Source organism: Gymnoscopelus braueri (genome assembly GCF_963280865.1).
Source record: "Gymnoscopelus braueri genome assembly, chromosome: 15".
Taxonomy (NCBI): Eukaryota; Metazoa; Chordata; class Actinopteri; order Myctophiformes; family Myctophidae; genus Gymnoscopelus; species Gymnoscopelus braueri.
This window is the reverse complement of record NC_137620.1, coordinates 31,338,660-31,353,410: the sequence shown is the minus strand read 5'-3', so window position 1 is coordinate 31,353,410 and position 14,751 is coordinate 31,338,660. Positions and strand designations below refer to the sequence as shown.

General features: G+C 41.7%; 1 protein-coding gene across 1 annotated transcript in view; it reads left to right on the top strand.

The window, feature by feature from the left end:
* Positions 1-14,751, top strand: part of LOC308101484 (phospholipid-transporting ATPase ABCA1) — a gene marked incomplete at its 5' end in the record, with an annotated part of 254,815 nt that overhangs the window by 186,228 nt on the left and 53,836 nt on the right. The window contains 3 exons of the mRNA XM_080450900.1: positions 9,439-9,562; positions 13,497-13,626; positions 14,563-14,686. Of these exons, the coding sequence (XP_080307026.1) occupies positions 9,439-9,562; positions 13,497-13,626; positions 14,563-14,686 (378 nt within the window). The remainder of the gene's footprint in view (positions 1-9,438; positions 9,563-13,496; positions 13,627-14,562; positions 14,687-14,751) is intronic.

Here is a 14,751-nt window from a genome sequence, read left to right as displayed (position 1 = left end):
AATATGTCATTTTTTTTTTACTGTGAAATGAAGCATTTAAAACAAGCATTTATTTTGTTTATTTATCTAAACAGAACATGGCAAGTTTGCCAACAGCATACAGAAATACACTGCTAGTGCAGAATTATTTTGTAATTTACTAAGAATCTACGAGACACAATTTCAGAGAATGCACGAGACAGTGAGGATGTCTCCAATGTCTTTACACATTACAATTGTTTTAGGATTAGACTGACTCTTGACAAACCCTCAGTTTTTATTCCGACAACTCCGACATGCAGTGCGTGGGTGGGTGGTGCATGCGCCCACACATGGAACTACTTCCTTTAGTTTTTTATCAGATTCCAGATACCAGATTCTTTTACCCTCTTAAATATTTTTCAAAGGTGTTATTTTCTCATGTTGCTTTGAAATTGCGCTGCCACAGTAGGTGGAAGTTGTGCCTCCGGAATTTTTGATTGATCGAAACTTTAAAGTTAACAAGTTCCAAACAGTACAGCAAGTACACAAAACGCCTCGATCGCTTGTTGTTTTGTGTGTTATCCTTCATCGCTTACTTAATAACACCTTTGAAAAATCCTTAAGAGGGTAAATGAATCTGGTATGTGGAATCAGATTTGTTTAAGAGAACCTTCTCTTCATCCATGTTTCCAAGTGCTCAGTTTTAAGCAGGGGTTGAAGGCCTTGAGGGACAAAAAGACAAAAATAAATGAACTAAATAAAACACAACGAGTTTGGAAGCAGGGTGGGTATTACATTGTCAGTAATATTTTTGTTGCAATTATTGAAATCGTGATTAAGCGATTTTGGGCTTGTTTTTCTATAAAGTGGCTTGTAAATATTGGTAGTTGCGGGTCGTGTTTTTTTGGGGTTGTTTCTGAAGTGAAGACTTGCATCCTAATGTTGTTTAAACCAGTTTCTCTCAAACATTTTCATGTCAAGGACCCCGGCCTGTCGCTTCTTTTGGGCTTGTTTTCATAGACGTGGCCGCTCTTTCTCTCACCTTTAAAAAAAACAAAAACTTTATTTAGCAATTTTCTTATTATATACATGTACTGTACATAGCATAAAAAAATCACATAAAACACATACGTAGCCTATACCGAGACTGCCTTTCTTTCTCTCTTTTTTCTTTCTGAATTGATCAAAGGTGTCTCTAAAGGACTGTATTATTCATGAAGAAAACGGTATGCCACTGGTAATTTATTAATGGACAACATGCTAGGCTGCACTAAAATTACCTTCCTGTGAGGGCTTCATGTGTCTATTAAGACATGAGGGGAAGGTGTTATAAGAGTTGACCTGTTTCCTTCAGAGTCATTTGAAACATGACAGGCAAGGGGTCAAAACCCACCCACCGACCCGCCCATGCATGATTGCATTGCTGATGATCCCATAGCCCACCAGGTCTGTTTCTAAGCTGACTGCTGCACTGCCGCAGTGGTGGAAAGTAACTAAGTACATTTACTTAAGTACTGTACTTAAGTACAATTTTGAGGTATTTGTACTTTACTGTATTTCCAATTTCCAATACTTTTACTTCTACTCCACTACATCTCAGTGACAAATATTGTACTTTTACTCCACTACAATTATTTGAAAACTTTAGTTAGTTACTTTGTAGATATAAATTATTATATTATAAAACATACATTAACCACTTTAGCTCTATTTTATACCTAGGCTATTTGAAAATAGCCGATCTACAAGCTCACAACGCGTCGCATCGTGACGCGTTGTGAGCTTGTAGATCTGCTATTTTCAAATATTTACTTTAAATATTTACTTTAAGTACATTTTGATGCATTTTGATACTTTTGTACTTTTACTCAAGTAAATTTGGAATTCTGGACTTTTACTTACGTAACAGAGTATTACTACATTGCAGTATTGGTACTTTTACTTAAGTAAAGAATTTGAGTACTTTTTCCACCATGTGTTCCCCCCTTTACTACATCATGTTAATGCAATAAGGCACAAACTCATCTTACGTACTCTTAGGCTTAAATGAAAGAGAAACTTCTGATAATATTGCGTGGCAAAAAAATACCCTTCTTCCCGTCTTTAATGCATTTCTCTGAAATGTTGTCGTTGTGAAACGATGATGTGCAGCGTGTTGTTTCACGTCAATGCCCATGCATTCTGTGCCCACTATGTTATTGATCTCCTCAGAATATGGGATTTAGATTAAGGTTGAACACGTTTTCCTTTAACCCTCAGGATTCTGGCTGTTCAGCTGTGCCCCCTGTCTGCCCAGGCAGTCTAGGTCGACACGTCTGAAAAGCTCAATTGAGTCGCGCCAGTTTACCGACTTCTTTCTCATATCATCTCTCCAGACTCCTGCACAGTTAACAGCAGTTAAACAGAGACGATTCAGAGCGAACCCTACAACTTTGTTCTCTTATACATTTTCAAGCACGGAATGAAACCAGAGCCCCGATGGGCGGCACAGCGGCACCATTTCTCCAAAGAAGTCATGAGGGGAGAAGGGGAAGGAGGGGGAAAAAAATAAAATTGCGGGTGTGAGAAAACAGCAGAGCGGCAACGTAGAGAGATGTCCCAGTTTTATCTGGAGACGAGCAGTAGGCTCGTGAGGATTTTTTTCTCCCCCTTCCTTCCCCCTTAGGAGTGTCCAGCTCCCTGTGGATAGCACCAATCCCAGTCCTGCCTTGTATGCATGAGACGGTGTCTGAGTCAATACCTCCACTGCGTGCCACTCAGACTAAACCCCAGGCACCTATATAGACCTGCCAGGATAGAGGCGTGGGAGGTGTGTGTGAGAGCGTGCGTGCGTGTGTGCGTGCAGCGTGTGTGTGCGCATGTTCAGCAGTAGCGGTGCCGGTGCATAGGGAGCTGGCAATGTGTTGTGTTCTCAACTGATATATGGTGTCGGTGTAATTACAGTGTGCTGTATGTGTGTGTTCCAGCAAAAACAAGGTACACTGCAAAAAGAAACTGTTGATTTTGCTTTGAAAAATGAAGACTAGCTGGACGCTCTGTATTTCTCATAACAGTAGCCAAACTTGACAGTCTTTAGATTACAATTAATGTAAGTTTTTCTTTTTGTACAGTATTTCAATTCATTTGGGATGACGAAGCCTATAGCTTTCCCCGCTCAGTTTCAAGCCCACTAACCCTGAGCCAAGCTTAATGAGACAACCACACCAGGAACCTAGCTCATTAACAAGTGTGCTGAAGGATAGTATATCAAACATGAATGCGTTGCCAAAGAAATGAGCGTCATCCCAAGTTCCAGAAAACTGGCTACTGTACGTAAATGCCAGTGCTATATTTCCCTGTTTCTCTCTCACTCCTCTCGTTGTGATTCCCAGTGGTTTGAAAAGAGACGACGCTCGGGGAATAAGAACAAGCGGGGATATGGGTCAGAAAAAGGAGCCTTAGAGACTTCTCCCCCCCTTTCACAACCATTTGCAAATGATTTATGGGCATGTACCACAAAGTTAGGGAGAAAATTGTCAAGCTTTTCATCATTGCCTAAGAACCTGTTAGATCTTATGTGATGAACACCCAAACCAAGAGAAGATGTGTTATTTTGTGTATCGATCTCGAATTAGGTCTCTATTCCTTCACATTGTTCTCCAAGACAGATGGCCCTTATTTAGGCAAGGTCATTGCCTTTATTTATTTGATTGTCTGTCTACCTTCGTTGCAGTTCTGTGTTCTGCCTGTGAATTCGCTTATTTATACTTAAAGGAATACTTAAGTTCACCCAAAAAATTACACCCCATGAAGCCTTGAGTTTTTTTTTGTATTCGGTGCATTCCTGAGCCAATTAGTCAATAGTTGACTAATTGAAGTTAATTAATAGGAGACCAATCTTAACAAGAGCAATATATTTAAAACATTCTCTTTGAACCTGGATCGTCAGCAGGCCTCTCAGTGATTACACTGTGAGAGTTGTTTAAATTATTATTTTATTAGTTTTACATTGGTCTCCTACCACATAGCAGCGTCAGCAAATATTGAATTATTGGCTCAGGAATGCGATAAAAACAACAAGTATTCTAGGCTTCATGTGGTGAATATTTGATAGAAAATAAGTAATTTTCTGCGTGAAGTATTCCTTTAAGTATACAGTATAGGCACATTGATAGGAGATAAGTTTAGTTATGAATTTAGAGTTGCAGTTAAACGTTGAATGAAGTATGTACGTAGATGAAGATAGTAATGCATAGTTTTTAACATAATCTGAAAGCTTGCAATGAGGTATTTTCATAATTCCTCATAATGCTTGAGAGAGAGAGGGGCAGCATGTGGCTCAGGAGGTGGTGTGTATAGCGGCCGTCTTGGAATCGGAAGGATCCCAGTTTTGATCCTTTACTCTAGTGGTTCTCAACCAGTGGTCCGGGGACCTCCAGTGGTCCTTGAGTGGGTTCCAGGTGGTCCCCAGCTAAATGATGGAGAGTTGGTAACCAAATGGACCCTTAGCCTATAGGTCTTTAACTCTTGAGAGTGTAAAATGAAACCAAATGGACCCGTAAGGGTCCATTTGGTTTAATTTTACGCTCTCAAGAGTTAAATTATTGTTAAATATCTGCATTACTTAATTAAATAATTGCTATTTTTGATCAAGGTTTGCCTGTTATCTCTCCTAATTGTACCACATCAATACAGCATGGAATTGTGGACAAAATCGTATCCAACGACAATAAATTATTCTAAGTCTTGGGTCTGAGATGTTAAATCTCATCAAATGGTGGTCCGTGGCTCAAATGCCGTATAAATAAAGGACCTTGATATGAAAAGGGTTGAAAACCACTGCTTTGCTCCTACGGGCTTGCATGTCGAATAATCCTTGAGCAAGACTCTTAACCCCTAAACTGCCTACAGTATGACCAGGTTGGTACCTTGCCGGGTTTCCTCTGCAGTGTGAATGTAATTTACATCGTAACACACCTCGGAGAAAGGTGTGATTTAAATTGTCCATTTAGGCCTACTGATCATCTGCTCTCACATACTTCAGCTCTTGAATGTTATACATTGCTACAAGGAGCAGATATTACAATAGTTCAGACTGACGTCTGCTCAAAGAGGCCTGATTTACCAGGCCTTTTTGCACTTCATATCTCCAGCTCAGTGACCTTGTGGTTAGAGTGTCCGCCCTGAGATTGGGTAACCTGACTCTGCCAGATGGAAGAAGCTTGCGTCACATTTGTTTCACAGGCTACTTCCATCTGGGACCTCGATAGCACAATCGATGAAGGGGCGGTCCCTTTTTTTTTCAAGCTACTTGGCAGGTGATTGGATGATCCCGCCCCTAGCAGCCGCTGATTGGTTCGCACACGCAGTGGTGCGGACAGCTCTACTCGCTGAGCGAGTCCAGATGGAGGCTGTATTGTTAAGTCAATACCGCCCCCATCTGGTGGAGTCAGGTTAGAGATTGGGAGGTCGGGGTTCAATTCCCCGGCCGGTTCATATACCAAAGACTATAAAATGGGACCCAGTCAGTGTTGCCAGATTCTAGGAAAACCAGCCCAAAAGAAGCGACCATGGGCCACATGAGCACTTTAACACATACATCGGCTATTTCAAAATAGCAGATCTACAAGCTCACAACGCGTCGCGATGTGAGCTTGTAGATCGGCTATTTTCAAATAAAATATTCCAGGGAAATTATAATAAGCAGATCTGGCAACCCTGGACCCAGTGCCTCCCTGCTTGGCACTCAGCATCAAGGGTTTGACTGGGGGTAAGTCCCTGCTACATACTAGCGTCATGTACTTGTACATCATGGCTGGGGTAGTGGGGTCATAGACATGTAAAGGTAGATGCCTCCTCGGCTCTAAGGCGTCTGTATCTCGGTCTGTATCTGCTTCCGCAGGGCAAGCGGGAAGCTTCCGCGTGTGTCACAGAAGAAGGGCACGTTCGGTAGGCCAATCAGAGGCAGGTGGGGGCGGGACAACAACCAGATTCTGACAAGTCCTGGAAAAGACGTGCTTTGATTGGCCAGTAGTCACTTTGAGTGGCAGCTTGCCCCCTCTAAAATGGCGACTGCGATACGGGTCGCTCCAATGAACTGCAGAGGCCAATGAGATGTCTAGGTTTCTATATCTATGAGTGGGGAATGTACTAATATACGTCAGGCTGCCTCACACTACAGAAACAGGAGATAGGCTCCTGCCCTATGGTCCACATGGCTTGGCAAGGCTTACTCATTGCACCTCATATCAGATGCATTCTGCATCTAGAAACGTATATTATTTATCAAGCGGGAACACCCTGGAAACGTAGTGTGCGTGTTGCGTATAGCTTGGAAATACTAGAAGTGTGGTTGATTACGTATTCCACTGGATGCTCTTGCAATTTCCGAGAGTCGTTTTCGCATCCATGGAATTTCTCTGCCTCTAAAAAGCAGGTGCAAATTAGCCCAGGCAATATCAAAGGAATCTTGTGGTGGAGATGACGGTAAATAAAAGCGACAAGGAGACATAGATTGCCAGTGGGTCTCAAAGATGCGCCGAGAGGATAGAGAAATAATCAAAACGTTATTTCAAAAAGTCGCACAGTAATTACTGTAAGAAATCAAAGATCTAACCTTGAACCTATCACACAACATTCTATGCCATCGGCGATTGACAAACTATCTTCTAAACTATAATCTGGCATCTGGATGTATAGAATGTACAATAGCAATGCACCTGGAATATCATAGCCCGTGTTGTGCCTGTCCCGGGTGAATGCTGTTATGGTCACTGTCAGATACAGTACATACTAAGTTTCCCCACATCCTACTTAGTTTTTCGGTTCCCGGGAACCGTCCCACACCCCTGGGTCATATGGGACAAACGCGCCAAGTTTGAGGCCCTTCGGTTGAGCGCTGCCTGAGTTATTGCCTGAGTTCTTTGTACACAGTAATACAAATGACAAAATCCTTGTCCTGCCATATGTTTTCAGGAGTTCTATTTGTGTCCTACAGGAAGTCCTAATGTGTTTATTTTATGAGCAACAGTCACTTAAATTAAATTTCTCTCAATTGGAGTTGTATTTTGTCTCTCCAAAATGTTTTAGTGTTCTGTTAATTCATCAATTATTTATTATTATTCTTGAGCTGGTTGAGGGCTCAAGTAATGCATTGCAATGTAACAATGCATTCATTATTGTAAAATGTGTTACCTTGAAAAATGAAAAATATCCAACATTAGGATGAGGTAAAGCATAGTAGAAAGCATGTGCATAACACATTGGCATACAGCTGATACAATCTATATTTTGTTTTAGAGAGAGAGAGAAAAAAATAACATGCCGACATGTCTTTATACTGACTGAAATGTTTTAAAGTGTCCAGCAAACCTTTCTGACAAAATTCTCTTTATGTCAAGCACTTGGAATTTCTGAAACGTGACAGCTTACATGGCAGTGGAATTTGTCCCTATCGTCCAATATGAGGCTTATACCGTCATTCAAACTAGTAAATCACAGGGTAAATTACACGTGTCTATGAATAAATTTGATGACAGCGAGAGGAGTCATAACTCTATAGGCATACAGCTTTAGAAAAAATAAAATTATATAAATCTACCGCGCCATCCCTACCAGCTCTTCGCTCTGGGTCTTGCAAAAAGGGAAATGATAAATTTATAGTTTCTTTCCATGTATGCAAGAGCTTTGAAGACTGCACTGAGATGAGGTGCCATGCATAATGCATGAACATGCTTTTGAACGGCATGCCGGCTGAGCAAGAAGTGGCATTATTATATCCTCTGTCTGTCTCTCTCTCTCTCCCTCCCCCCCACACTTTCTCTGTCTCTCTCGTTCTCTCTGTCTCTCTCTCTCTTTCTCCATCTTGCTCATTCTGTCACTCTACTTTCTTTCGGTCCCCCCTCTCTCTTATTGTCTTCCTCCTTTGCTTCTGACAGTGAATGAAAGGTGTCGGTGGTATTCGTCTGTGTGGTAGACTCTCTTCCGTTGTGTCTTCATTTAATTAATTAGTGCTTGTGGGGTTTAACAAGCCGCCATTCAGCCGCATAGCCTTGGGGTGACGAGAAAGAGAGACTGAGGCCCTCCGGGGATAAAGGGAGGAGGGGGCGGGGGGGGAATCAGGAAGTGCCCAAACACAATCACACTTACTTGAGTAATTAAGCAGTCATGAAACAAGACGCTGTGTGTGTCTACTGCATTATGGATTTGTGTGTCTGAGCGGCCATCTGCATATAGAACAGTGCTGTATGTATGAATTATGAACAGAGAGGAATACATGGTCATGGAGTAACATAATGTTTTAGCTGTGTATCTGTATGTATATATAATACAGTATAACAGTATACACCTTTGTGTGCTCTACTCACACTGGTTATGACCAGTGGTGGTAGTAACTAATTACATTTACTCAAGTACTGTACTTAAGTACAATTTTGACGTATTTTTACTTTACTTGAGTATTTCCAGTTTTCAGTACTTTTACTTCTACTCCACTACATCTCAGAGGCAAATGTAGTACTTTTACGCCACTACAATTATTTGACAATTTTAGTTACTAGTTACTTTTCAGATATAAATTATAATATTATGAGACATACATTAACCACTTTAGCCTTATTTTATACATAGGCTACAAGCCCACAGCGCGTTGTGAGCTTGTAGATCTGCTATTTTCAAACATGTTAGTACTTTTACTTTTGGTACTTAAAGTACATTTTGATGCCAACACTTTTGTACTTTTACTCAAGTAACATTTTGAACACAGACCTTTTACTTGTAACAGAGTATTTCTACATTGCAGTATTGATACTTTTACGTAAGTAAAAAAAATGAGTACTTTTTCCACCACTGGTTATGACTGCAAACATCCAAGTCTGTTTGAGCAGAACTTTGCCAGTTTGCTTTTGCATGTGTGTGTGTGTGTGTGTGTGTGTGTGTGTGTGTTTGTGCGTGCATCCTCTCACTTAGTGTGTTGCCGTACACGCTTGCTTGACTTCAGTAAAGGAACACTTCAAGGTGCTAGATTTACGTGTCATTTGGCAGCACACGGCGGTGCGCAGCGTGCTCCTCCGCTGATGAAAGTGGGAGCGGCGGATGTTCGTTAATTACCCCGCTGCCCACGTCAGAGCGCCACAAGCCCCCTTTTACCTCCCTCCAGCCCAGGCTCAGCTGATTCCCCCCCGAAGCCCACACTGACAGATTTGTGTCTCCACAGGCCAACTCGCGCTCACGCATTGGTCCCTCTGTTATTGTTGTTGCTGCAAGGTTTGACGATGGAATTCATTATTTGTTGGTCCTGTTTGTTTTTGAAGGTTTTTCAAAGCCACTGATTTGTGTGTGTGTGTGTGTGTGTGTGTGTGTGTGTGTGTGTGTGTGTGTGTGTGTGTGTGTGTGTGTGTGTGTGTGTGTGTGTGTGTGTGTGTGTGTGTGTGTGTGTGTGTGTGTGTGTGTGTGTGTGTGTGTGTGTGTGTGTGTGTGTGTGTGTGTTTCCTTCAACAGAGCATTACACGCATCAATGACATAGTGAAGCAAGTGCTGCTAATCTTCCCACATTTCTGTCTGGGAAGAGGGCTCATCGACATGGCCAAGAACCAGGCCATGGCCACGCTGTTCGACAGTTTCGGTAAGATCTTCCCACCGCCGTCACAGAGAAACATGAAAGAAACGCGGGGGGGGACAATGTGTTTGTCCACCCCGCTGTTCAATGGCTGTCAGGTTAAAATGGCTGTCGTGTTTAAAATACTTTGCAATGCGTTGCAAATCGTCACAGTATTGAGATCTGAGTTAAATCCGCCTCGTTTCAAGGGACGCCGACGTAACTAGATCTTTCCTTGGCATGTGTTTTTGTTTTGGTCCGTCTTATCCCATTGCCCATGTCGTATTACGCCTTCTCAACTCCTGTCTAGTTGCTGTTCTCCAGTGAAGCACAGATGGAAGAAAAACATATAATCCGAAGCACAAAAATCTGCGTTTGCTTACATTTTAGCATTGCACATTTGGTTCTAGACAACTTTTATGTAGGATGAATTTCTCCCCCAAAATGCCCGCTGGCTTTAAATGCTTGAACACAAACCGAAAGCAGCCTTTTGGGATGGCGCCGTAATTATCCTCTGAAATATTTATCTTGAAAAGAGGCATTGGTGTGTGTGAAGCAATGAGAATTAGCAGAAAGTGGCATTTTGAAACGGTACAGTATTGTACTGTGGCGTGCACCAGTTGTGCAATACCGGTTCTGTCCATGAGGTGCACGTCACACGTCATTTTAAATATAGAGCACATTGTTGCCAATCCATCATGTTATACTGTACAGTCACAGAGGTGCTGTAAAACGTCTTCATCTCTCGTGCATGACGTGGCTGGAGTAGACTAGGCAGGGCTTAAGACTCTAAAAGCCCCACTTAGCAGCCCCTCGTGGTCATGCTGCTCCTTTACACCCAGCTGGACCAAAGTGGTTTGAACCGCCCTTCTGCCCATCCGCCATTATCATCACCATCAGTCAGAGCCCCACACTCTCACAGCAGTGCTAAAAAGTACCATTACTGTTGAATATCTCTGCTGTCCGGCCGGAACCAGCTAAATCCAAAATGGTAATTGTTCAGGAAATGAAAAACAAAATATCAATTTTTTCAGAAAATGAAGAAAACCTTATATTTTTAAAACAAAGCAATACTGCCTCATCAAACTTGGTATTGTGACTTTATATATTATCAGATACTTGCATGTGTCATTATATTATCACCACTTTACCCAAATCCAGCTCAAGTGAAGTTAGGAGTTTTGTCCAAACACAAATCCAGCCAAGTGGAGTTAGGAGGTTTTGTCCATCATTGATAAGAACAGCTGGCAATGGATCTCAAAGCTCACAACACATCACAACGCATTGTGAGCTTGGAGATCAGCTATTTATGGTGAGCGCCATCCTCATATACTAAGTATAGATAAAGCTGAATTCTGTACTTAAACAACTTTTATTTTAACATGCATTGTAAACAACCATGGATCTAACTGTTACCACTGTTGTTCTTCTACAGTTGAGTGCAACAAACAATTCTGCCTCAATACTCAATCATGTATTTAACAAAAGCAATCATGGCACACCAACAATAAATAAATGGCATATAAATACAAAATACATTCATGAAAAATATAATCTGTAGCCTATCAAATCTGTAGCCTACTGCACTAACAATAACAACCACAGTTGAATTTACCTATCATATACCTATCAACATTTTATTATCACACTGTTGTGTGTTGTGTGTTGCGTGTGTGTGGTAGGTGTTTCTTAGTGCTTTAGATTGTCATAAAAGCTGTGAAAGTCTTTTGGCATGATCTCCTTGAGCTCTTGGAGATGTTTGAAACAAACTCCTGCACACACTCATTCTCTGTCCATTAACATTTAAAAAGAAAACACGAGCAGATGACCTTTGTGAAGACACCCTTCTCCTCTTTACTGGGGTGACATCTATCAAACCTTGCACATACATTCTCTTCTCTTCCCAGTTTATGTTCTCCCAAAAGCATTGAAAAATCTTCTCCCTGTCTGCCTCATACAGAGCAGAGCTTCTCTGAGAGCCTGAGAGGAAGGGGGAGTTGTTTGTTTTTGACGGACAGTTTGAGGGTCCAATGGAGTTAGGAGTTTTCGTCAGAGGCGCTTTTTAATACTTTTCATATGTTATTATTAAAAAAAAAATTACGCAGATGTAGAGGGGGTTCAATAGCGTTGATTTATGAAAAAAAAAAAAAAAACTGAAAATGGAGTTAGCTGGTCCCGGCTGGACACCGACGATATGTAAGTTCAAGTGCTGCTAGTTGATCACTGGTGTTAAGTGCAGTGTAAACAACAACAGATCTGTACTCATAGTAAATTACAAATAATTAATATTTTTTTGTTTTTGTATGATGCAATAATAATGTGTGGTTCACTTGTCACAATATTCCATGGCACACCAGTGTGCCACACCAACCACTATTCTAAACCAAAGCACTTGATGTTTCTTACCGTGAGCTTTGCTCTTATTACGTACACCTTTAAAAGGCACTCAAAGCTCATTCCTCTCCATTAAAGTAGCCCTATATGCCATCTCATTATGAAGTAGCGCTATTATGACTCCCTCTGGGAAAGAGGCACATTTGACCAGCAACAAGCCTCCTCAGCCTCCCCTCTGCGATGTTAAATATAGACCGCGAGGTGAGTGATGTGAGGTGAACACCGCGGGATCAAGAGGGAAAGAGAGAGATCGACACATGAAAAGAGGCAGAGAAAGAGAGAAGTCTTATCTGGTGGAGAGATGGAGCAGGAAATAGTGGTTTTCAGGAATCATTTGCAGTGTAGGCAGCGGAAGGCGCGAAGAGAAAAAAGCAATTGCAACGTGAGGGGCTATTTACCCGGAGAGCTAGACTGAGAGCGTGCTTTCATCTTCCTTGTTTGCTTCCCCCCTTTAGCTGAAGGGCTGTAGAGACTGGGATACAGACACAGGCCTTGAGGAAGTCAGTCAGAGTTTAGCTTACATGTTCATTAGCTATAGAAAAGGCTTCAGACTTCGAATTCACGTTGATGGTTTCTAAGCCTTTCATTCAGACGGTTGACAGCAATTTGTTGCATTTCTAAACGCGTGGACTTTCATAAAGTAATGTCACTCAGCAAACCTTGATAAAATCGACTTAGACCTACTTTTTACAAATGTGTGTGTGTGGGTGGGTGGGTGTGTGTGTGGGTGGGTGGGTGGGTGGGTGGGTGTGTGTATGCCTGATTCATCCTTCTGTCCTTGATATGATTTGGTTTTCTTTCTGACTTCCTTTTCCCTTTACTTCTAGGGCTGCAACTACGTCAATTAACTTTTAGCGATTATTCTATTGATTACTTTTTCGATGTAATGAATAATGAAGAAAAAACATGATTTATATACTTTTTAAATTTACTGTATATAAATTTTTTTATTGATTAGTCTGATTAACCACTTATGCCCAATTTTATACTTTGTTGTGCAAAAATAGTTCACAACAACAGCTTGTAGATCTGCTATCTCTGCTATTTTTTAAAATCTGTTTAGTATTGAAATCCCTTCTTCTTTATAATTGAGTATATCGATTAGCAGTGGTGTAAAGTAACTAAGTACATTAAACTCATGTACTGTACTGTACTTAAGTACAATTTTGAGGTACTTTTACTGGGGATTTCCAATTGTCTATACTTTTACTTCTACTTAACTACATCTATATTATGGCAAATATTATACTTTTACTCCACTACAATTATTTGAAAACTTTAGTTACTAGTTACTATGCAGATATAAATTATTACATTATAAAACATACATTAACCACTTTAGCCCTATTTTATACATAGGCTATTTGAAAATATCCGATCTACAAGCTCACAACGCGTCGCATCGTGACGCGTTGTGAGCTTGTAGATCTGCTATTTTCAAACATTTTAGTACTTTTACTTTTGGTACTTTAAGTACATTTAGATTTTAGACATTACTTAGACATTTAGACCCCTGTCGATTAGCTTGATTAACTGTTGCACACCTGCGTCCCTCCTCCCGTTCCAGGGGAAGATCGTTTCAAGAATCCGCTGAGCTGGGAGATGGTCGGGAAGAACCTGTGTGCCATGTCCATCCAGGGCACCGTCATGTTTGCTGTCACCCTGCTCATCCAGTATAAATTCTTCTGCAAGCCCAGGTTTGAGCCCCGCGATGCCTAGTCAGTAGTCACTCACTCACCGGGGCTGTCTGTGAAGTTGTGCAAAGCCATGAAATTGAAAAGTCATAGTTTGGGGGGTTATGTTAACTGACATCCGTCTGTGGATGGATTGGGCTGCGAATGACGTACTGTGACAGGTCACTGTCACCGGCTGAAATGAGGGTTTCCTCGCAGCGCCCAAACGTATTGGAGGCACCAGACACACACAAACATCAAGCAGACACCTGAGCAAAACGGTCTGCAGAGCTCACACAGTGGCAGAAGCTCAAAGCTATGGGTACAAACCTAATTAGGGGTTTGATGTCTGTTCCTGCTCCGCTACAAATTGACTGTTATGTAAAAGTGACCTTAAGACCCCCCCCCCTTCTTAATCATTCTACAGAAGGGTTCAATTTGTTCCTGTTTTTCTCCAACTTTCCTTCATCCCTTCCTCCCTTTTCAAACAGTGCAGTTTCCTTGAATCTCCATTTCATATCTCACTCACACACACACACACACACACACACACACACACACACACACACACACACACACACACACACACACACACACACTCACTCGACAGTAAAGCCTAGATATTTCCATCCATATTTCCACATAGTTGTTTGTTTCAAGATATCTTATTTCTCCCCATTTAAACCAGTAATGAATATTCATTATCCATGTCACATCTGTTGCACCGCAATGCCGCCACCTTGTTAGGCAAATGTCATCCAGTCTCCTCTTATGCCCATTGTTTACCTACCCAGAAACAGAGGTCGTCATGGCAACTAAGCTCTGTTGTTTCTTTGACATATCGAGGAACGTCGCAGAGAGCCCCATTGAGCCCAGACCGTGTCCTTTTAGTCGCGCAATTTAGCATTACTCCGAATGACGGTGAAATGTCAAAGAATGTCATCAACTTTGTTTTCCCAGGCTCGGCGCGAGGGCTTCGACATCCGCGGAGGAGGAGGAGGATGTCGATGTGAGTCGGGAACGTGATCGAGTGCACCAGGGCAAGGCCCAGAACGATCTCCTAAGGCTCATGGATCTCTCCAAGGTATTGCTTATTACATTTTGCAATGACAACACCATCTCAGTTATATTGGACGCATCGCTCCTGTT